Source organism: Myotis lucifugus, unplaced genomic scaffold (assembly GCF_000147115.1).
Source record: "Myotis lucifugus unplaced genomic scaffold, Myoluc2.0 scaffold_261, whole genome shotgun sequence".
In the NCBI taxonomy this organism is placed as follows: Eukaryota; Metazoa; Chordata; class Mammalia; order Chiroptera; family Vespertilionidae; genus Myotis; species Myotis lucifugus.
This window is the reverse complement of record NW_005871309.1, coordinates 1770633-1794561: the sequence shown is the minus strand read 5'-3', so window position 1 is coordinate 1794561 and position 23929 is coordinate 1770633. Positions and strand designations below refer to the sequence as shown.

General features: G+C 41.2%; 1 protein-coding gene across 1 annotated transcript; it reads right to left on the bottom strand.

Moving 5' to 3' along the window:
* Window positions 1-811: 811 nt before the first annotated feature.
* Window positions 812-19810, bottom strand: GLIPR1 (GLI pathogenesis related 1). The gene is made up of 6 exons (XM_006099159.3): window positions 19527-19810; window positions 18094-18339; window positions 7066-7175; window positions 3339-3424; window positions 1290-1316; window positions 812-1188 (listed from the first exon to the last, which is right to left on the bottom strand). The coding sequence occupies exons 1-6, from the start codon at window positions 19698-19700 to the stop codon at window positions 1040-1042; spliced, it is 792 nt and encodes a 263-aa protein (XP_006099221.1). The 5' UTR covers window positions 19701-19810; the 3' UTR covers window positions 812-1039.
* Window positions 19811-23929: the final 4119 nt, after the last annotated feature.

The following is a 23929-nucleotide window of genomic DNA, read 5'->3' as shown; positions in this document are numbered from 1 at the left end:
TTGGTTTTGAGGAAAACAAATGCAGAGTTTCCAGTGCTCTCTCTACTGATAACAAACATTTAGGCTTATTCCTTTCTGTAATCTCATTTTATGTCGTGTTCCAAGATTAAACAACTCATAAGCAAAAAAAGCAAGGCCTCTTTAAGTCAAATTCCTTAATTACTATTCTATTCTGAATCCAGAAAAGTGGTAAACCAAAAACACTTCAAATTGCAACTGGGTAAACAGATTATTTAGAGTTGAATCAGCATGCAAGAGTTATGTAGAAATGTTTATACTCATGAAGGCCTGTTGACTTATTTAGAATCACTGAAATCTAGCTCCCTCATTTTATTTTATTTTTAATATTTTATTGATTTTTTTACAGAGAGGAAGGGAGAGGGATAGAGAGTTAGAAACATTGATGAGAGAGAAACATCGATCAGCTGCCTCCTTCGCACCCCCTACTGGGGATGTGCCTGCAACCAAGGTACATGCCCTTGACCGGAATCAAACCTGGGACCCTTCAGTCTGCAGGCCGACGCTCTATCCACCGAGCCAAACTGGTTAGGGCTAGCTCCCTCATTTTAGGTTACTAACTGAAAGTCACTGTGGCAGCCTGAAAATAGTACTTTTTCATAGAAACATGGAAAGTAAAGGTGAGTTTATCCTGTAGAGTGAGGACTTTGAACAATTTTGGTTATGGCTTTACTGAAGCAATGTAATTTTTTTCTGGAATGTTTTAAACTTAGAATTATACCCAGTTGTTATTTTTAAAACATCTTATATAGATGAGTTTGTAAACTTTTTAAAAATATATATTTTTTTTATTGATTTCAAAGAGGAAGGGAGAGGGAAGGAGGGATAGAAACATCAATGATGAAGTCGAGAATCACCGATTGGCTGCCTTCTGCACACCCCCTACTGGGGATCGAGCCTGCAACCCCGGCATGGACCCTGACCAGGAATCAAACAGTGACCTCCTGGTTCATAGGTCAATGCTCAACCACCGAGCAACACTGGCCGGGCAAGTCTGTAAACTGTATTTTTCTGGATTGTATTAGTCCAAAAGAACTAAATGTTTGTACTTGACCAAGATGGTAATAATAGCAGCCAGGATTAGTACTAGTGGACTAACAATGAAAAAGAGAGAGAGGGATCTGTTACGTATATATATCGGCCAGTCTGGATACACAATAGAGTAGTAACCTGTGAAACAAACATAAAATATCCTCTTAAATGTTATTTTCATAATGCAGTAACATAATTCACAAAGACTTTAATGAAACCATTAAGATTTATATACATACGTGTGAGTTTGTCTCGCTGTGTGCTAACTGTAAAATCAGAGAGAAGAAAAAAATTAAAAGAGTAGGTACTGGGGAGGCTTTTGTTTTATTTTTTAAAACCAAGTTTCTAATTATAACTACTAACTGTTGCTTTGACTTTATTGTAGTGATTTTCAAAGGTTACTTTTTAAAGATTTTATTGTACTAACTACTCACTTGATATTTTTAAAGCAACTTTTATATAAACTAAACTTTTTATGTACCACTACTGTAAATGGAAAATCATTTTACATATCACATCTAACAGATAATGAATCCAATTAAAATAAATATTAAAACATTAAATTTTTAAAATAAAAAATATTAGTAATATTGAGTATGAGCAATTTATTAAAATATTTTCCTGAAAATAAGTTCCTCCTTTAGAATAATGATGCTGTTTATGATCAGTCAGTAAAAGAGGGACAGTGGCCTCTCTCATCCATTTCATTATGTTGGTAAATTACATATAGGGGCATTTGGCAATCATAGTCATATCTACTCCTCTCCCTTCGCTTAGCTTTATTCAGAATTTGACACTGGAGCACTAGAAGAAAACTGCATTTGCCTTCGCCTTCTTGATACTTTTTTTATAGTCAAGACACCTTTTGACACCAATCCTACTCCAGCTGCTATTGGATTCCTGTGGTAGAACCAAAAAGGATCTGGCCCTCTGGGTACCTGTGAGCATCCCTGATCACACCTGGGCTTTTTCTATGTTCAGTTACTGTGAAGCTGCTAGACTTCACACAGTTTTCAACATTGATGGTTCTGTAGTTTAGTTGTAATTTTGATGTGGTTGTGGGAGGAAGTGAATACAGCATTTACCTATGCCGCCATCTTGGTTGGAAGCCTGGGCATATTGTTTCTAAAATCTATGGTTTTAACTTCTATGCTATAAAACCTAACTTGTAAAACATAATAATTTGCTTTGTAGTGTTGTAGCAACATGAAAGGGAAAATTCAGTAAATATATCGATACTCTGAGAACAGGTTTGTTGCACTTGGACTACACATTACCAAGTTCTCCTAACAAAACTGGTATGAGTAAAATAAAGAATACTTGAACTAGGGAGACAGGACTGGCTCAGAAACCTGGTCGATAAAGTGTTACTGTTCTTGGAGGGAAGATGAGAGTTAACTGTTTACATCGGGAGAAAAGGAACGGGCAGTTTAAAATAATTTTGTAATTTTAGACCTAGAAGGGGCCTTAGAAAACACGTAAGCAATTGAACGCTTTTGCCAAACAAAATTTATGCAGTTAAACTAGGTTCACTCTGTCCTGCCTCTCTTCTAAGAACCTCACCCCAGCCCTGGAGCTCTGGGAGTTCAGTGCGTTACAGATGTGGACACTAAAGTACTACACAAAAGGATTTGCACAACTTCAACAGCTTAATTGAGTTTTCCTTTCTTCACATCATAGGAAAAAATTTAAAAATATACTGGGATGCAAAGAAATGTGTCTGGAAGAGGAACTTATAAATAAACTCTTGGCCAGTTATGGATTATTATTTCAAAATTACAAAGCAGAATTTTGCTAGGATGTTTAGTAAAACATCCTTGAAGTTATCTTCATTGGCTTTCTACACCATCCTCATTAAAATATTGTTGTTTTGCTCATTTAAGAAGTGCCCCATTACAGCTTCTTTCATTTATTCTACAGATGAAGATGCAGCCTTGAGTGCCTCCGACAGGTATATCATAAAATTCAGAATACTGTTCATTTGGATAGTTTCATTATACAAATTTTTTATCTTGCTGAAATTAGCAAATTTTGGGTCTATAGTTTTCAACACCATAGTCATTTTTGTGTTGTACTGATTAGAGCTAAATAAAAAGGATACTAATTGCTTCTTTAAATTTATATTAAACATATAGTGCTAAGACAATAATGAGCCATTGGTTTGATTGCAACCTAATAGCTATTCCTGATAATAGCTATTAGGATAAAACAAAGGTTTGCATTCTTAACTGTAGAAAGTTACAATCGTTTAAACATTGTATTATGGGTAGGTTGTTTCTTTTACTCACCGCACAGATTGTCCAAACAATTGTCATTTTGGGGGCAAGCACTGCAAGTGGATCCTTTTTTATATGGCAAAGTGGGGTAATTTCCTCTATAAAGAAGAAGAAAACTGTCCATTAGGAGAGGTTTGTTGTTGTTGTTGTATTACAATTACAATTTACTATGAATCCTTGACTAAACCCATAGGATAGAAGTTCAGATTCAGAGGGTTGGTAAGAGAAGTGGAGAGAGGAAAGCAGAAATGGAAACCTGTTCACATATAGAGTTTCTTCTGTGTGCCTGTGTCTGTAAACCTGTGTCTTGGTCTACATCATTTAATTCTTAAGACAACTCACGGAGGAAGGTATTTTTCTATATTATAGATAAGGAAACTAAAGCTCTAAGGATTAAGTAGTTTGCAAAAAATCACTATATATATGTATTTGTGTATACACACACACACACACACACACATATATCACAATATATGTTAGAGTCAGAACAAAACCCAGATCTCTCTGTCTCCCTCTGACTGCCTGGCCCATGTGATCACTGTCATCCAAGCAACTGTCCATCTTAGAAAGGGTGGTGTGACCTACATTGACTCCTCCATCCACAAGCCGCCCTGGTGTTTATTGGATGGGAGCCATTTGGCTGGATAAGCACCTAACAAAAGAAAACAAGACATGGGGAATGTCTAAAGTGCAGTATAAAAGATGTGATAGGAATTATCTTACCTAATAATAGACAAACATGTAATTGATTGTACCTTCACTATGCTAACCAGCCAATCAGGAGAGTATGCAAATTAACCCAACAAAGATGGTGGTTAATTTGCATACCTAGGCGCCAAGCAGCAGAGCAAAGCCTGAAGGCTCCAGAGCCAGCTCCGGCCAGAGCGAAGGCCTGGGTCCCGGGTGCCAGAGTCAAACTGGTGCCAGCAGCCAAGGGAAGGGAAGGCCTATTGAATGAATCTCTTTGTACAACAGGCCTCTAGTAGATAATAATTACTGAGTCTTCCTTGTGAGCTAGGCACTGTTCTAAGTCCTAATGAATTAACCTCAGCCCGATGAGGAAGATACAGTTATTTATCCCCATTATATTGCTAGAGGCTGAGGCAAAGAGTGCAAGTAATTGACCAAGGTCACAGACTAGAAAGTGAGAGACTATCCAAACATTTTCTATCCCTGTGAAGATCTGCAGAGTAGCAGTGAGGGGCTGTGCATTTATTTCAGTGAACTTGCAGGTACACTAGACCTTTTTGGAACTCTGCTTTTAGAAGTTCTTAACTTTTTATGCCTGGGACCCTTTGGTTGCCTGGTGGGGTCTGTGGACTCCCTGAAAATAGTTGTGTTTTTTTTTAATGCATAAAATAAATGTTATAGGACTACTAGTGTAAAAGAAACCAATTAAATTGAAAGTTGTCAAAACGGTAAACATTTGTGATATAGTAAAATGTACTTCTCTATTAAATATTAGATAAGATCAAGCAGGGAGTTTAATAGTTATATTAATTTCAAAGCAGTGATGAATAAAAACTATTTTGAGATGATCTACAGCAACCAGAATGTGATACGAAAATATCTGTGATATTTACAAAGATATAATAGTGCCAATAGAATGCACAGGTGTTGCTGGTGAAACTGGGGTGTTCCCTTCATTCGTAATGAAATGTTACTTTCAGTAGAGGTTAGTGAAAATAAGATGTTATTTTTTCTAATCCAAGTTCAGGGACTCCCTTCCCCTAATACTATACTTTTACCTCTGAAGTTAACCCCCCCCACCCCCTTAGAAATATATTAACATCTTATTTCCCACCCAAAAATATATGTTCTAATTTCGTTGGGCTCCACATTAATTTAGGTTGTTTTGGAAATTAAATTTACCCTCATGCTTACTCTACACCATGGAAATTAATCAAAGGAATGTAGTAGAGATTCTGATAACAATTATAAAAGATGTCCAAAATGGACATTAATCATCGGAATATCTTTCATTGTTAATTTAACACAATACTCATTGAGTGGTTATGTTCTTAATTAAAATCATTTAGTAAAATCATTTATGCTACATTTTTTTGTCTAATTGTGCATTACACATGATAAAGAAGAGGGGGAAATAGCTGCTTCAAAAATAAGCTAAAAATCGAGGCAGTCGCTATTCTAGGGAAGTGGCAGAATTCATCTTGGGAGAAACATGTCAAGGGCATGTACCTGGGTTGCAGGCACATCCCCAGTGGGAGATGTGCAGGAGGCAGCTGATCGATGTTTCTCTCTCATCGATGTTTCTAACTCTCTATCTCTCTCTCCCTTCCTCTCTGTAAAAAAATCAATAAAATATATTTTAAAAAAAGAAGAGGGGGAAATAGCTGCTTCAAAAATAAGCTAAAAATCGAGGCAGTTGCTATTCTAGGGAAGTGGCAGAATTCATCTTGGGAGAAACATGCTGCTGGAAAGGCCTGGATTTGTCTAGCTGGGGAGAGATTAAGACAAAGCAACCTAAAGTACTCTGCCCAATAAAGAAGCAGGACGTTCTCCTGTTTCCCTTGGTAGCCTGAGAGATAAAGGATCAGGGCCCTGGGGCTTTGCAAAAGAACAAGATTAACATGAGCAAGGGTCCCCAAGGCAGTGGTGGCTAAAGTATACTGGGTACTATACTGTTTGATAGTCAACATTGTCATGTCCTCTACTGTATTATAACCCTCTCTTCCTCAGTCCACTGAGTGAAGTTCTGTTACCCAGCATAGCCTTGCTCAGTGCGACCCAGGGGAATGAAGGAGAGCGTTGTGTCTGTGTTTGGGATAATACAGATGAGAGAGACCTGAAGCTGCCAGGAGGAGAGGGGTCAAAACTGTCCTGAGCAATGGAAGGAGGTGAGGGTGTGCCTCAGAGCTGGAGGACAGGTGTGGCCATGAGGAGCAGGGACTCCGAAACAGCACGGACTCCGGAGCCAGACGGCCAGGGCAGAGCCAGGCTCTGACACTCCCTAACTGAGGGACCTCGGCCGGCGGTTCACCCTTCGGTGCCTCAGTTTTCTTATCTGCAAAGGGGTAGTAACAAGCAGCCTCACAGTCTGTGAGGATTACATCGTTACTTAGAGCAGTGCTCAGAGCATGAGGAGCAGAGTACAAGCACAATGACCTGGGACACACTCATGGTATAACTTTAAGTAAAAAAGTAGAAAACATGCATTTCCACAATCTCAGTTTTCTAAATAGGTGTATGACGCATACGCAGGCATACTTAAACTTTAAGGAAGTTGGGGGAGAGGTCATGTGTCTTCCCGTTTTCTAAAAGGAGACATTGTAATCATTTTAAAGAAGAATTGTCAAAAGTAAATGAAATAAGTTATGTACATTAAGAAATTCAAATCAGAGTTATTTTTATTTTGACAATTGTGCAAAATTTCCAAGTTTTAAATAAACCAATAAATATAAAGTAACACCAATCCTCTTATTTTGTGGTGCTATTACCATATCCAATTAATCTGTGTCCCTGAAAACATTTTAGTCTTGCTACTGTTAAAAATGTACATATGTATTTATGTAGTATTTATAAAGGATGTATACACACCCCACAAAATGTACCAGAATGTGAATGCAGTAGATTTCTAGGCAGAGGAATTAAGGCTAATATTACTATTCTTCTATACACTTATTTCGATTTCTTTAAAGTGAAAATAAATACTTTTGTAAAATAGAATTAAATTTTTTTTTTTTTTTTTTTTTAGAAAGAGGTTGATTTGAGCACTTACGCTGGTCCGTAGTTGCATATAAAATGTGCAGCATTAGGAAACGTTAAGCCGGTAACTGTAGGACAGAATTGTACTGCACAACCAACTTTGTAACTATCTGCCCACACAACCTGAAAGAGAGTGAGAGAGAGAGAAAGCGAACATTTGATTGTGATTAGACCTTCATAAACGTGGTGAGGTATAGTCACTCTAGTGAGATAGAACACTTATACCACCAGGGAGGTTGTAGGTGCTCAGAACTCAGGTGGAAACAAGAATTGTAAATTATTATTCGGGGGGGGGGGGTGTCTGTGTGTGAAATATATAAAGAATAACATAGATTTTTGACAGTTGGCGCAATGAAGAAATAAAGGGTCACAGGATAGGGAGTGACTGAGGGAGGAGGAGGCTGCTTTAACTTGGGTGTTCAGGGCCATGTCTGGGAGGTGGCATTTCAGCTGAGACCAGAGGAGGAGGAGGCAGCCCTGAGGAGGACCATGCAGGCCAGCCGTGCGAGGAGGAAGAGGCCCTGTGCAGGAGGAGCTTCGCAGGGCGAGGGTCCTGAGTGGAGAGTGGCTGGGAGAGGAGAACAGCTGGGAACTAATGGTGAGGAGGAGGGGGGAGGAGATGCAGAGGCAACGAAGGCAGAGACAGAAGAGCAGGTCACGGGGAGTCTTGTATGCATGTGAGTCATGGGCCTTTTTCATGTGCTGGAAAGATCCCTTTGGTTGTTCTAAAGTAAATGGACTGAGAAGACCGAGGGCGGGAATATGGGAGGCTATCTCGGTGGTACAGAAAAGGGAAGTTCACACTTGGATTGTGGAGTGGAGTTCCTGAGAACCGGTCAGGCTCATGGTTCCGGTTAGATGGAAAGATGATAGGATTTCCTTTTGCCCTGAGTGTGGGGTTAAGAAAAAAAGACACAAATCAAGTTAATGTTTTAGGCCCGAGCAGCATTTACTGAGATGGGGAGAATCACCAAGGAGGAGGATGGGTGGTTGCACGGGTGGGGTTCTGTCCGTGTCATGGGTGTGTTCAGAAGCCTATCAAGTGTCTGAGTGCACACTGAGCCGGCTGCTGGATAGAACCATCTGCAGCGCAGAGACGCAAATCTGGAAGACATGTGACTGGATCAGACCACACAGACCAAGGTAATAGAAAATTTTACAAGTGAGAGCTGGGATCAAGCACAACCGCCAGCCAGGAGGTTGAAAGGAGAGGTCAGTAACACAGGGAACCAAGAACAGAGCCAGCTTCAGGGAGAGGGGGGCCCTGTGACCAGAGGGCTGCATTCATGGTTTAATTCAATGCTGTCACACATTTTAGTACCTTTACTGATACTTCCCCCTTATTTTTGAACAAGGACTCCACAGTTTTGTACTGGGTCTGACAAATTTCATAGCTCATCTTACCATAGTGTTTGGTGTCCCAGAACCTAAAGAAAAAAGGTATCTGGAGCCAAGCCAGCCATTAAAAGTACTTTTTTTTTTTTTTTTTACAGTGGTACCATATTGCATTTTAAATTATTTTTACTCAAAAATTTTCACAACTCTGTGACAAGAACTGTGCTGAATATGGGGGATGCAAAAGTGAATGGGCTGGAGCCAGTGGGAGCCTTCACAAAATGCCAAGGAAAGCCGTCATCACATAGGGTTTCATGCTGTGCAGGGGAAGCAGAGAGTGCTCAGGGGTTATATAGCATGGGGCCCTGCCCCCCTTCCTCCCTTCCCCCTCTCCTTAGTGAGGTGGAGCTGGAGCTGAAGCTGGAGGGAGTGGGTCTGAGAGAGCCTGGAGAAGTCTTCCAGCAGAGGGCAGCATCCCTGTGAACCCAAGGTGAGAAAGACAAGGCCATTGAGGCTGCAGAAAAAGATCAAGTTTAGGTGAAAAAATCATTAATAAAAACCACTCCTTGGGGAGTGAGTATAGGGTGAGGGAAGAGGGGAGCTGAGAATGGAGGCTGAGCTCCAAGGTTCAGTGGTGGGGTAGGAGGCTCATAGGGCCTTCCTTTACCTCTATAACTTGTTTCTTAAGCCCATTTCTTCTACAAATAACTTCTTCTCCCTCTGTGATTTTCCAAATAAATGTTCTCTTATAGTTTGTAAAGAAAAAGGGGTGCTGGGTTTTATCAAATGCTTTTTCTGCATCTATTGATATGATCCTGTGGGTTCTATACTTCAATTTCTTTATGTGATATCATGTTTATTGATTTGTGAATAGTGTACCAACCTTGCATCCCCAGAATAAATCCCACTTGACTCTGATTTATGATCTTTTTAATATGTTGCTGGATCTGGTTTGCTAACATTTTCTTTTTTAAATTTTATTTTATTGTTTAAAGTATTACAGATGGTAGTACATATGTACTCACCGGCACATGCCCCCCCACACCCAGTGTCTGGTGTCTATTGGTTATGCTTATATGCAGGCATACAAGTCCTTCAGTTGATCTCTTACCCGCCCCCCACCACTCAATATTCCCCAGCCTTCCCACTGTAATTTGACAGTCTTGCTAACATTTTCTTGAGGATTTTAGCATCTATGTTCATCAGATATATTGGCCTATAATTTTCTTTCTTTGTTGTGTCTTCATCTGGTTTTGAAATTAGGATAATGCTGGCCTTGTAAAATGAGCATGGGAGGTTCTCCTTCTCTTGAATTTTTTGGAATAGCCTGAACAGGATGGTTGTTAACTCTTCTTTGAATGTTTGGTGAAATTAACCTGTGAAGCCATCTGGTCCAGGACTTTTATTTGTAGGGAGTTTTTCGATTATTGCTTCAATTTCACTGGTTGTAAACTGTCTGCCTATTCAGACTTTTGGATTCTTCCTGATTAAGTTTGGAAGAATGTATGTTTCTAGGGATTTATCCATTCTGCCTATGTTGTCCAGTTTGTTGGCATATAGTTAGTTGTCATAATATTTTCTTATAGTCCCTTGTATGTCTTTGGTATCAGTTGTTACTTTTCATTCATTTCTGATTTTATTTATTTGGGTTCTCTCTCTCTCTCTTTTTGTTTTTTCTTGATGAATCTGGTTAAAGGTTTATCAATCTTGTTTATTATTTTCAAAGAACCACCTCTTGGTTTCATTGAATCTTGTATTTTTTACCCTTTGGTCGTTGAGAAATTTCATCCAGGGTTTTTGTATGTCACATATTCCTAATCTTTGGGTCTTCCGCTCCTTCCCTCCCTCCCCCCAGTATCTTTAATGCTTGAAGCCAGTGGTTCTCAACCTGTGGGTTGCGTCCCCTTTGGGGGGTCGAACCACCCTTTCACAGGGGTTGCCTAAGACCATCGGAAAACACATATATAATTACATATTGTTGTTGTGATTAACCACTATGCTTTAATTATGTTCAATTTGTAACAATGAAATTGAGTGTCACCACAACATGAGGAACTGTATTAAAGGGTCGCGGCATTAGGAAGGTTGAGAACCACTGCTTTAAGCTATTCTTCTTTATTCTACTTTCTTTTATATTTCTGGTATATTTTTTCTAAGAGTTTGCAAATGTCAGTTAGTATTTATTTTGTGTTTTAGATGGTCTCTTTTTTAAAAAGTCAGGTTGTAATGGACATGTAGTAAAAGCCATCCTTTTTATGTGTACAGTTCCAAGAATTTTGTCAAAAGCATATATTCATATAGAAGATCTAGAACATTTCCATCATCCCAAAAAGTTTCCCTGTGCCCTTTATAGTGAGGCACTATCCCACCCTCCATCCCTAGCAATCACTAATTTGGTTTTTTGCCTATGTGGTTTTGCTTTTCCCAGAATGTTATACAAATTGGATCATTTTAAATGTAGCTATTGAATCAGGCTTCTTTCATTTAGCGTAAGCTAAATTTCCAGATTCATTCATGTTGTTGAGTCCATTAGTAGCCACTCCCTTTCATTGCTGAGTAATATTTGTTCATGGACGTACCACAGTTAGTGTGTCCATTCAAGTTGGTCTTTTAATAAAAGCTTTTTGGACATTCAGATTCTGGGTTTAATTTCTGGAGTGACAAAGTCCGAGTTCATCTTCCAGCTCATACACTCTCTGTGCTTAGCTTCCTCGTCAATTAAATGAGAATAGCACCAACTCCACAGGCTTATTTTGACATTTTAAATGGGCTAATAAGAAAATGCTTAGAACAGCTTCTGGTACATAGCAAGCACTCAGCAAATGTTCATTTTTAATTCTCTTATAACTAATTTTTACTGCTTTAAAATTGAGAATTTACCCAGTGCCAGGGTAATGTTAAGCACTTTACATGCAACATCATGTTTAACCTCATAACAAGTCAATAAATAGGTACTGCCCTGATTTCTATAGATGAGCATTGGAACCTAATTTGCTTGACCTGGCAGTACTGTGAGGAGAGTCCATGCTCTAAGCAAAATGCCTTCAGTGTGCTTCCCCTTTTAGCAGAACCAGGAAGGACTCTCTTACCTTTCTCACAAAAACACGGCATTTTGGGGAACTAAGTGGGGGCAGACATGTCTCTCCCTTCTGGCTAACAACCCCTTCCCACCACCCTCCCCTTTCAATTCTCAGTATGAGTCCATCTAGCTCTTTACCAGGGGTATGGTAACCTTGTACATATAAAAAGCCAGCTGGAAAAACTGGGAAACATGTCACAGTTCTTTGTTTCTGTGAGAGTAAAAAATAACAAAAATTTCTAGAGGGTTGGGGTGGGGTGGGGAAGGACATAAAAACAACGAGACCAATAGAGGGCATCCTCCCCACTGTCGAACCTAAGCTGCTGCCCTGCCCAGATATGGAAGTAAAACTATTTCAGACTTTACAAAGCTGAACTGTCGGCAACAAAATATATAATGTAAATACTCTGCCATATTATTATACCAAAATTCTTCCACAAGACAAATCACCTTTCATGAAGACAGCTAACGTGTTAGCATTTTAAGAAGTATCATACCTTTGTGAGGTAATAATGGGTCTGAATCTATTGTCTTTATACAACCACCCTCCACAAGCCCAAATCTGAAAATAGCTTGCTTTTTATTAATAGAAGATGACAATAAGTGGGAGGTTATAATACCCACTTGGGGTCATTCCAAGAATGGATTTAAAATGGCAACTGAGTAGTCGACTCTCCCAGCGAGGTTTTGTGCAAGCTGAGCCTTCTTCCAATATAATTGGTGGAAAACCGTCTCGTGGGAGAAATGCACTCTTTGTTCAGTGCATACTAAATACTAGTACCTTACTAGATAATTTGCAGACATTGTATTATTTAATCTTTACAACATGCCTGGTATCTGAATCCCAGCTTTTCTTCTGACTAAATGACATTGGGAAAACAATTTCTTAACCTTTCTGAGGTTGTGTATTCATATATGGAGATTAGTGTTTCTCTTATAGGATTGTAGTGAGAATTGAATGAATAAGATCTTAGACATAGAGAACTAAGCACCACACTCACTTAAAAAGTAATTGCTGCCTGGCTGACATGGCTCAGTGGTTGAGTGTTGACCTATGAACCAGGAGGTCACGGTTCGATTCCTGATCAGGGCACATGCCCAGGTTGCGGGTTTGATCCCCGGTGCGGGGTGTGCAAGAGGCAGCCGATCAATGATTCTCTCTCATCATTGATGTTTCTATCTCTCTCTCTCTCCCTCTCCCTTCCTCTCTGAAATCAACAAAAAATATATTTTTAAAAAGAGTAATTGCTGGGGATGCATCTTCCCAGACCCAGGGGGTTCCTGGACATGCTCCCCAGAGTGAGGGTCCCTCTTCTGAAGAGGGGGTAGGATGTCTCTCACAGAGAACAGGTTAGGATCACTCAGCTTGGGCTCTGACACCTGTATGCAATGGAGTGGGTTTTAGTGTGTCCAAAATATTAGCCATTCTTTCTCCCCCTGGATGTAAAGGGGAAATTTATAAGTAAGCTTAGTTTTCAAGAATGAACTTATATGTTTCCTGCTGTGTGAACAACTCCTGTGTCTCCATGCCTCCCTTTGGCCAGATAAGCTGCTCTGTCCTCTTTGCTCAAGGGCACTCTGTCAGTTTTTCCAAATTGCACTAGCTGCGCACTGTTTGTTATATGTCCATTTACACGTATCCCTCTCTTCAAAGAAGGCCAACTCCTGAGGGTCAGGGCCATTCCCTGCTGAGTCCTTCACTCCCTAGCTTACTCTCCAGTTCTCCTCATTCCTACTTCTGCCCAGTAAAGTGTTAGCACATAAGCTGTTGTCTCAGGTTCTGTTTCTTAGGAACTTGGACTTAACATATGACCAGTGCCTTACAAAGTGCCTGGTGTAGGGTAGAAGCTTACACATTGCTTGAAGGAGAGTTGGCATCCTCAAACTGACAATTATTTCTGGAGATTTAAACACCATCATGCACTCTGACTGGTGTTGTTCAGTGGTTAGATTCCCTATCTAAGGCTTTACCTGGGTTGTAGGCTTGATCCCTCCTGTCCCTGGTCAGGGAGCATGTGGGAGGAAACCAATTGATGTATCTCTCACATCAAAGTCTCTCCCTCCCTCCCTTCTACTTTCTCTAAAAACCAATGGCAAAAATATCCTCAGGTGAGGATTAACTAGATAAATAAATAAATAAACAAACAAACAAATACAAACACCATAATGCATAATGTTACCAAGTACCACTTGTAGGCAATCTGGATTTAGCTTTCTTGTCCTGTAGGACTTGTGGGAACCCAACAAAATTTATTTCCTGGTTAATTTTATTTGTAAACATAAACCAAAATTGACTTCAAAAAAAACACTAAAAGACAAAACGGACATCATCCAGAACCACAAGAAGGCTGGCCAAGTGGAAATTCTACAACTAGAAGGAAAGAGAAAAGCTCACTGAGACTCAGAGGAGGTGCGGAAGTAAAGTGCAGAGGTACGGAGGCGCACGCGAAAAGGGCTGGCAGCTGAGGACGCAGCTGTCTTTTTCAATCGGGAGGGAGACACAAGCACCCGACTGCTCTGAACGGCAGTTCCGGGCGAGTCTCTGGGGACCCAGACTCATATGGGGAGAAACTGGACTGTCTGGCATCGGGCAGAACTTGAGGGCGGCTGTGCGCAGAGGCTTTTGCATATGCATGGCCTGGCCCTTTGCAATCTGAAAATTACCTACCTAACTGCAGCTGGGTCAGAGAGACCCAGAACTTCCAAAAAGAAGGCCCAAGGCCCCACAGCAGCTTGCATTGCTTCACAGCTGGGCTTCATCTGGGCACCTCCAAACCCCAAATAAAGAAGAGGAATCTGCAGGTCTCTCCATAGCTCCTGCTGGGTAGCCTCAGGCAGAGACTAGATTAGCTCCTCCTTAGAGATCCAAGAGCCAGTGTACCCAGTGGTCAGAGTGGGACCATCCAGATTACAACTCCTCAGATCCATAAGGGACACACTCAGGGGGCAGACTCAGTGAGCACCAAAGCCCCACTGAAGCAAGTCTTGCCCCTAAGGGTGTCTCCAGCACAGAAGTTCTCCCACCATAACCACAGCTGATTCTCACAGCCAATTGGCCTGGAGGTCAATTCCTCCCAGTGATACCTACAACAATCAAGGCTTAACTACAACAAGACTGTGCACAAAGCCCACAAAGGGGTGCACCAAGAGTGTCCATCTCAGGTAATTGGGGAGGCTGAGCCACTGGGCCCTATAGGACACCTAGCACAGAAAGCCACTCTACCAACACAAGGAAGCAGCCAAAATGCAGAGACAAAGAAACAGGTCACAAATGAGAGAAATGGAGGAAAGCAAGCTACTGCATATAGAGTTCAAAACCACGGTTATAAGCTTTTTCAAGAATTTTCTAGAAACCGCTGATAAATTTAGTGAGACCCTTGAGGATATGAAAAAGGACCAAGTAGAAACTAAGCATACACTGACTGAAATAAAAAATATTATACAGAGACCCAACAGCAGACTAGAGGATTGCAAGAATCAAGTCAAAGATTTGAAATACAAAGAAGCAAAAAATGCCCAACCGGAAAAACAAAAAGAATAAAGAATCCAAAAATATGAAGATAGTGTAAGGAGCCTCTGAGACAACTTCAAGCGTACCAACATCCAAATTATGGGGGTGCCAGAAGAAGAGAGAGAGCAAGATATTGAAAACCTATTTGAAGAAATAAGGACAGAAAACTTCCCCTACCTGGTGAAAGAAATAGACTTACAAGTCCAGGATGCACAAAGAACCCCAAACAAAAGGAATCCAAAGAGGACCACACCAAGACACATCATAATTAAAATGCCAAGAGCAAAAGACAAAGAGAGAATCTTAAAAGCAACAAGAGAAAAACAGTCAGTTACCTACAAGGGAGTACCCATACAACTGTCAGCTGATTTCTCAACAGAAACTATGCAGGCCAGAAGGGAGTGGCAAGAAATATTCAAAATGATGAATACCAAGAACCTACATCCAAGATTACTTTACCCAGCAAAGCTGTCATTCAGAATTGAAGGTCAGATAAAGAGCTTCACAGATAAGAAAAAGCTAAAGGAGTTCATCACCACCAAACCAGTATTATATGAAATGCTGAAAGGTATCCTTTAAGAAGATAAATAATTTGATGAACAGAATAAACTGGTGAATATAATAGAATCAGGGACATAGAAAGGGAGTGGACTGACAATTCTCAGGGGGGAAGGTGTGTGGGGGGTAAGGGAAGAGACTGGACAAAAATCATACACCTATGGATGAGGACAATGGCAGGGGTAAGGGCAGAAGGTGGGGTGGGAACTGGGTGGAGGGGAGCTATGAGGGGAAAAAAGAGGAACAACTGTAATAATCTGAACAATAAAGATTTAATTAAAAAGAAAGAAAGAAAGAAAGAAAGAAAGAAAGAAAGAAAGAAAGAAGAAAGAAAAGAAAAGAAAAGAAAAGAAAAGAAAAGAAAAGAAAGAAAAGAAAAGAAAAGAAAAGAAAAGAAAAGAAAAGAAAAGAAAAGAAAGAAAAGAAAAGAAAAGAAAAAAGAAACACAAACCAAAATTGATGGTTTATGGAATAAATTTAGGGGAACCTTACTTATTTTCCAAGAAATGGACTTAATACTACTGATGACTTCATAGCCCCTACTTGCTTACAGTATGAAAATCTCACTGAAATCTGTCCTTTCCTTCTCATCACACAATCATAACCTCTTTGTAACTGTGCTTAACTTGTTTTACCTATAACAATACCAGTGAAGTCAAAGGCTTTATGGAGCTGAACTGTATTAAGAGTTTTTCTAGCCCTGACCAGTTTGGCTCAATGGATAGAGCGTCGGCCTGCGGACTGAAGGGTCCCGGGTTCGATTCCAGTCAAGGGCATGTACCTTGGTTGTGGGCACATCCCCAGTAGGGGGTGTGCAGGAGGCAGCTGATCGATGTTTCTCTCTCATCGATGTTTCTGGCTCTCTATCCCTCTCCCTTCCTCCTTCCTCTCTGTAAAAAATCAATAAAATATATTTTTTTAAAAAAAGAGTTTTTCTAATAACATTTGCTCTTTAAAAATTCTTGTTAGGGCCCTAACCAGTTTGGCTCAGTGGATAGAGCGTCGGTCTGTGGACTGAAGGGTCCCAGGTTCGATTCTGGTCATGGGCATGTACCTTGGTTGCTGGTGTATCCCCAGTAGGGGGTGTGCAGGAGGCAGCTGATCGATGTTTCTAACTTTCTATCCTTCTCCCTTCCTCTCTGTAAAAAATCAATAAAATACATTAAAAAAAGAAAAACTCTTGTTAGGAATGTTTTTGTCATCACACCTCATTTCAACACATTCTTGCTCATTCAAACCTGTCCAACATAGATTAAGTCCCTTTAGTTCTTGGCTTAACAAGGACTGCCAGGAAATAAATATAAGTAAACAAAACATGTCCAGCAGGCAGACAGCTTGAGTGGAGTGGGGTGGGGTGGGGTGGGGTGCGGTGAGGTGGGGTGTGGGTGGAGGGATTGAGCATAAAAGAAAAAAAGAGAGAGAGAACTCATGAACATGGACAACAGTGTGGTGACTGTGCCAGGGGGAGGGGTGAAAAAGAGAGCATAGAGGGAATAAATGGTGATGGAAAAATAAAATAAAAAAGACACACACACACACACACACACACACACATACACACACACACCTGTGTCTAGTCCAGAAAGTAGCCTATGGAGAAGACTTCGGAAGATGCTACCTAGGAACTTCTTCCCATAAAGTTGCCAACTTGAGTTAGGGTTAGGGAGCTAAAACCAGCTTGAGTGAAAAACAAAACAAAACAAAACAATCTCAATGGGAGACTCTGAATGTCGCTTTGGGACTAATACTATCGATTTGGGGGCAGAAAAGCCACAGCATTGTTTATACTGTGGCTTTTGGTTTACATGTTGGTGTCTCTCTAGGGGGTGTAACTTGATTTTTTCTCCTTTTGTGACACTTGATAAGCTCTCGATCCACGTTTGAAAGAATTGGAGGATATGAAAGCATCAATTCTTATTGATGCTGCTGTCTGAGAGGCTCATTTCTCCCAATTTTGTAGTTCCAAACCAACGGCCTCACCTTTTATAGAGTACTCGTACTTGACCATCCACTCTTAAGGCCCTGTGATTGCTTACAAATGGAATAAAGCCGCACGGGAAAAGAGCTGTTATCAAAATTATTCCAAGCCATGGTGGGCCTGCACATGTCACCATGTCCACTAAACTGCTCAGCCACCAACTCTGCTATTGGACTCTGTTCCATTTATTTATTTATTTATTTATTTATTTATTTATTTATATTTTATTGATTTTTTACAGAGAGGAAGGGAGAGGGATAGAGAGTTAGAAACATCGATGAGAGAAAAATATCGATCAGCTGCCTCCTGCACACTCCCCACTGGGGATGTGCCCGCAACCAAGGTACATGCCCTTGACCCGAATCGAACCTGGGACCCTTGAGTCCGCAGGCCAACACTCTATCCGCTGAGCCAAACCAGTTAAGGCTCCATTTATTTATTTTTAAGAGGAAACCTGTAACCCCGACTCTGTCATATTGACAGCTGTACTAGCTTCCTGTATAATTTCTTAACACTTGGTTCCAGTTTTGTCCTCACCCATGAAAAGATGGTCTCAAGAGAATACAGCGCAGATCCTTACCTGAGTGTAATGGCCACAGACCTTGCTGCACCTCCGAGTCTTGAAGTCATAGTATTCAACTTCATTGTACCAGCTTGTGATGGCTGAAGACACAGAAAAGATGGACTGAGTCCCACTCCAGATGTTTTCTCCCAGTGAAGTGAAATTTGGGTGCAGCAGGTGGGGTGTCTTCAGCTGTACGTTATGTGAAAACTGACATTTTCTTGCCCACGCTTTTGCCGTTTGGGCTAGTACTGGGTCCCAGGTCTGCGAAAACAAATATTAAACAACAAGAGAGTCAAGAATGGAACCTATTTATGCAACAATGTAACTGGAGTGAGCAAAGTGGGAATTTAAATGGGGAATGAGGTGTGATGACAAGGACAGAGAAGGAACCACTGCACATGGTCCTCTATAGAAGCATGGTCTTCAAGTAATAACTAGGGCTACTAGAAAACACTAGCATCTAATTTCGTGGAATTTAGCATCTGGGTGATTGACACAGACCAACATGTCACTGAAGATCTATTAAGGTTGCCCTGGCTATCCGAGAGTAGAGCAGACCTACGAACACTTCGGTTAGCCAAAATCGGTGTAAAGAGAAAAAGCAATGACCTTAGGACACATCTTGCTAATGATGCACAAAGTAAGTGGAAATAAAGCACAAATGCCCACAGACACAGGTCAAACCTTGACGCTGTGGTGCTGATGTAGCTCCTGGGAGGGGCTTGCTCAGGGTGCAGCGGCCTCTGTACAGCTGGGAAACCAACACTGAACACTCCTTCTGCTTTTCACTTGTTTTTCATAGAAGGGAAGACCCCTTTCTACCAGTTGGAGAAAACAGGTAGGGATGTAGGTCTTTTTGTAAAGCAAAGTGGCATAAAGAGAACTTTCTAAAAGCAAGAGGTATCCGTAGGTGCAAAATATTGTGTGCTGTTTGACGTCTTTTAGAAAATGTAAAAACCACAATATTTGACATCTTAAGAGCTCAGAAAGGTTAAAAACCAGCTCAAAGCCACAGAACTGGGATTCAAACCCAAACCAGTGAATCAAAACCCGATGTGTCCCCATACTCCATTTGCTGTCTTCCTGAGAAAGTCAGTACTCTGCTGGCCACAAACAGTTACACTTAGAGCCCCAATCAAACACAAAACCCTCACAAAAATGAAAAGGGAACAAAAGACAAAAAGAGAAGTGCAATCTATCTATGCCCTGAGGAAAGGAAGTGACCACAAAGAGAACTGAAATGTATTTGCCTAGCTGTTGACAGACAGCTACACCGGGTTTGTTTTGATCACAGACTGTAAATTTACTGAGCACATTAATGACAATGAAAAAAACACACAACACAAACAAACAACAACATCCAGGGTTACCAAGGATTCCCCTCCAAAAATCAGCACACAGTAGTTGTTTTTGACTGACTTATGCCACAAACACTGATATTGCCTTACCATGTACAGCATGTCACTGGCTGCCGGCTTCACCTCCGATCGGAACTTGTTATGAATGCGAACACAGTCTTTGATAAAGGCTTCATTGTCGATATCTGGTAAACTGTTTGCTGAATAAGAGTAACTGGAGACCACAGAAACCGTCCAGGCTGTCAGAGCAAGGGTGACTCGCATGCTCGGGCATCTGGCGCGGAGCCACCGCAGGTTCTGCCTGTGCGCGGCTCGGTTTTGTAAAGCACAGCCCACTCCCGCTTTGAGAAGTGGCAAAGCAGAACACGAGTGACAAGTTTGAAGATATGGGTTTCTCCATATATGGCTTGCTGCTTTTAACCCTGTTTTCAGTGGTTCTCAGTGCACCTATTACAACACAGATTTTTATGAGGCTGAGTCAGACTTTTGTCTGAGTTGGGGGATATTTCCAAAGGAAACTCTGGAATCTCCAGAAATAACAGTTTCAGTTTTTACAGAGGTTCTGCTGGTTAAATAAAAAACATATCTCTTACTTGTAGAAAATGCTTTTTTAAAAACTTTTGTGGGGGGCCCTGGCCAGGTGGCTTAGTAGGTTGAACATCATCCCCTTGCACCAAGAAAGAGGTCCCCAGTTCAATTCCTGGTGGGGGCACATGCCAAGGTTTCAGGTTTGATCCCCAGTAGGGGGCGTGCAGGAGGCGGCTGATGGATGTTTCTCCCTCTCCTTTCCCCTCCCTCTCTATAAAAACATATTTTTTTAAAAACAACTTTTTTGGGAGTATCTAGGTAACATCATAACTTGACCTAGATTTGTCCTTTTAAATACATGATGAGCTCTCTTATTTCTTGGGGAGAAATGATGTGTAATTCTTTATACCCCTGAATATCCCTCTCTGATTGTATTTTCCTAGTATAAATTCTTAGGCTCCAAAAGGCTCTAGTCACCATTACATTGAGAATGAGGATGCCTGGGTGGGAATGGACAAAGACAAAGAATCCAGAAAGGGAGAAAGACTATGCTCTTTACCAACCAAATGCAAACACATGACTGCCGTGGTGTCTGTGTGGTAATGCTTCATACCAGAATAACTTGAGATAAGCCAGTTTTATACACGCCAGGGTACACAAGTTAACTCTATCTAATTCACATCCTCTGAACATTCAGAAACCCACACTCCAAAGGCGGGAAGGTTACAGAAATAGACACCAGAGTTTGTTCGGTAGATCAGGGAATGTTCAAGAGTGATTTCCTTTGGCGAAATGAGTAGTGCTCAACGATGGTTTGTAGGAAGATGGAACATGCCTTCCCGCCGTTGGGTAAATGAGGTAAAGAAAAAGCCAAGCACAGCACAACACTCCAGAGACCCATCTCAGAGGCCCCGGCCTTGACTCAGACCTGACTTCAGACCTGGCCAGTCCTGGCTTCGGAATGGATCTCAAGTGAGCCCCTCGTAGAATTGTGTGATTGGAGTGTCCCAGCACAGAGAGGACTGTGTTCTGTTTGCTAATGAATGTTTATATATTTAGCAGCACTTGTCCAAGACTTGCTTTCATACTAGCATACCATCAAATATTGAGGTTGTGGGGGAGGGGAAAGTAGCCTTTGATAGACCAGCTCCACTACATGAGGCTCCCCCTTCTATGAAAGGAGCCCAACTCTGGAGGCCGTGTCAGTTCAGGTCAGTTGGCAGCAGCGATGACAAGCATGGAGCTGGGGCTTTTTTATTTTCATATTCATGATCTCACTATCTCTCACAGTAACTGTGTGAGATACACATTATTATTTCCACAGATGGCAATACTGAGACAAAGGGAGGTTAAATAATTGGACCAAGAGCATGACACTAGTAAGAGGCTAACATGGCTGATTGCAAATCCTGTCTCCGTTGGTAAGAGCACAAGTTCTTTAAGTTGTCTGGGTTCGAATCAAGTCCTGTGTACTGGCAGTGTGACTTTGGGCTTTTTACTTCTCTGGGCCTTGGCTTCCCTATCTGTAAAATTGGGATAATAAAAGTACCTCCTTATTGGGTAGATAAGAAATTATTTGTAAGGAACCTTAGAAAGTGCCCTGAAACACAGTAAGTATTGTACAGATTAACTATTATTATCATTGCTTTCCTTTAATTACCCCAGTTATAAGTAGGCACAGTTCATAGGTACACTGAGAGTACATTTAACATGGAACATAAGCTCATTGTTAGAAAAATAGATCTTGACACCATAAAAATTATTGCTCTAGATTCACAATGGACTTTGATGCAAATTATATCACACATGCAGAGATTTATTTGCTGAACGAGGCCACAATTTTATATAATCCTGATTTTTTCTACTTACCATCATTTCATAAGTATGTTTTTGGTTACTATGACACTTAATAAACATTTTGAGGGTTGCACCATGCTTCCTCAAAGACATACATTATAATTTACATAACAAATTAGTGTTGGATATTCAGATTTCTTTCCATTTTTCTTTATTATAAATAATGCTACTATGGATATCTTTATACATAAGGTATATTCCATATTTAGTAGGAATGATTCCTAAAAAGAGAATTACTAGATAATAAAGCAGTGTTTTAAATATTTCAAATATAGAGTACCCAATTACCCTCTTAGAACTTGAACTAATTTCTATTGCTATCACCATCATAAGGGCAGTAAGACTATATATTATTTTAAACATCAGAACTCTGTGTATATATGTATCAGGTTGTGCATATTATCAGAGAACCAGAGCCAGATACTAGTTAAAGCAACAAAGATAGATTTTATTCAGAAACTACTGCAATAGGAAAAAGAGACCTCAGCATAAACTGTGCTCAATTCCTAATACAATGAAGACAGCTGGAGATTTACAGCCAAGGGGTAGAGTTGGAGTTGGGGGGTGGGGGTGGGGGGGAAATGAGTGGATGGAAAATTACTAAGAGCAGTCCAGAGTGATCAGATATCAAGGGTGGGGACTGAGGAATTTGGTAACATATTGAGAGTGATCAGATATCAAGGGTGGAAGATATTTTCTCTAAACTGACATGGCAGGATTCTTGCTGACACTGGTCTATGCAGATCTGGCCAGGATGGGGGAGGGAGCAAGACTGAGGCCAGGTCCAGAACAGGGCTTAGAGAACTCTGACTAAAGTTTGCTCAAAGAGAGTGTTTTGTCCATATACGTAATTAAGTACTTCCTCCTTTTTCTCCCTTTGCATTCTAGAATTAGTTTATAGCATCTTAACTTTAGCTGACCTCAAGGTGTAGTTTCTCCAAAGAAGCAGTCACTGATGGTGGGAATGCAGACTGGTGCAGCTATTATGGAAAACAGTATGGAGTTTCCTCAAAGCATAAGCGATAGACACAGACAACAGGGGGTGAGGGTGAGGGCAAGACTGGGTGGACAATGGGGGGATAAAGACACATTTGTAATACCTTAATCAATAAAAAGTTTAAAAAAATTAAATATGGAACTGCTATTGGACCCAGTGATCCCACTTCTAGGAATATAGTCTAAGATACCCGAAACACCAATCAGAAAGAATGCATGCACCCCTATGTTCATAGCAGCACAATTTACAATAGCTAAGATCTGGAAACAGCCCATGTGGCCATCAGTAGATGAGTGGATAAAAAAGCTCTGGTATATTTACACCATGGAATACTATCTATACTAATAAAAGGGTAATATGCTAATTAGACCAAGAGACCAACCAGAGAGGGCAGTTGGGGGCCATAAGGCCAGCAGGGGAGGAAAGTTGGGGGCTACGGGGCTGGCAGGGGAGGGCAGTTGGTGGCCATGAGGCCGGCAGGGGAGGGCAGTTGGGGGGCCATGAGGCGGGCCAGGGAGGGCAGTTGGGGGCCATGAGGTGGGCCAGGGAGGGCAGTTGGGGGCCATGAGGCCAGCAGGGGAAGGCAGTGAGGGCAAGAAGGCTGGCGGGGGTGGAGGGGCAAGTTGTTGGTGAGCAGGCCCGCAGGCAGAGTTGTTAGGGGCGATTGGGCAGGCAGGCAGGTGAGTGGTTAGAAGCCAGCGGTCTCAGATTGCTAGAGGGATGTCTGACTGCCAGTTTAGGCCCGATCCCTGTCAGGCCTAAACCGGCAGTCAGAGATCCCCTGAGAAGTCCCAGATTGGAGAGGGTGCAGGCTGGGCTAAGGGACACCTCCCCCCCTGTACGAATTTCATGCACCGGGCCACTAGTGCAGCTATAAAAAAGAAGGATCTCTTACCCTTTGAGACAGCATGGAGGGACTTTGGAGAGCATTATGTACGTGAATTAAGCCAATCAGAGAAAGATAAGTATCACATGATCTCGCTCATCTGTGGACTCTAGAGAACAAAATAAATTCTTGGAACAAAGAAGCAGTCACAGTGGAATTCCTAAATGTTGCCCTTGATTTGCTGTATGGTTTAACAGGAGAGTGAGCATCCAAACCAAATTTACA

What these genes read in the sequence shown, in the direction of transcription:
- GLIPR1 (XM_006099159.3), bottom strand. Translation starts at nt 19,700, where the DNA reads ATGCGAGTCACCCTTGCTCTGACAGCCTGGACGGTTTCTGTGGTCTCC. An exon ending in CCAGTGACATGCTGTACATG is followed by an intron (nt 18,340 to 19,526) that starts GTAAGGCAATAT and finishes TTGTTTTCGCAG; the next exon opens with ACCTGGGACCCAGTACTAGC. An exon ending in TTGTTTGGACAATCTGTGCG is followed by an intron (nt 1,317 to 3,338) that starts GTGAGTAAAAGA and finishes CTGATTTTACAG; the next exon opens with TTAGCACACAGCGAGACAAA.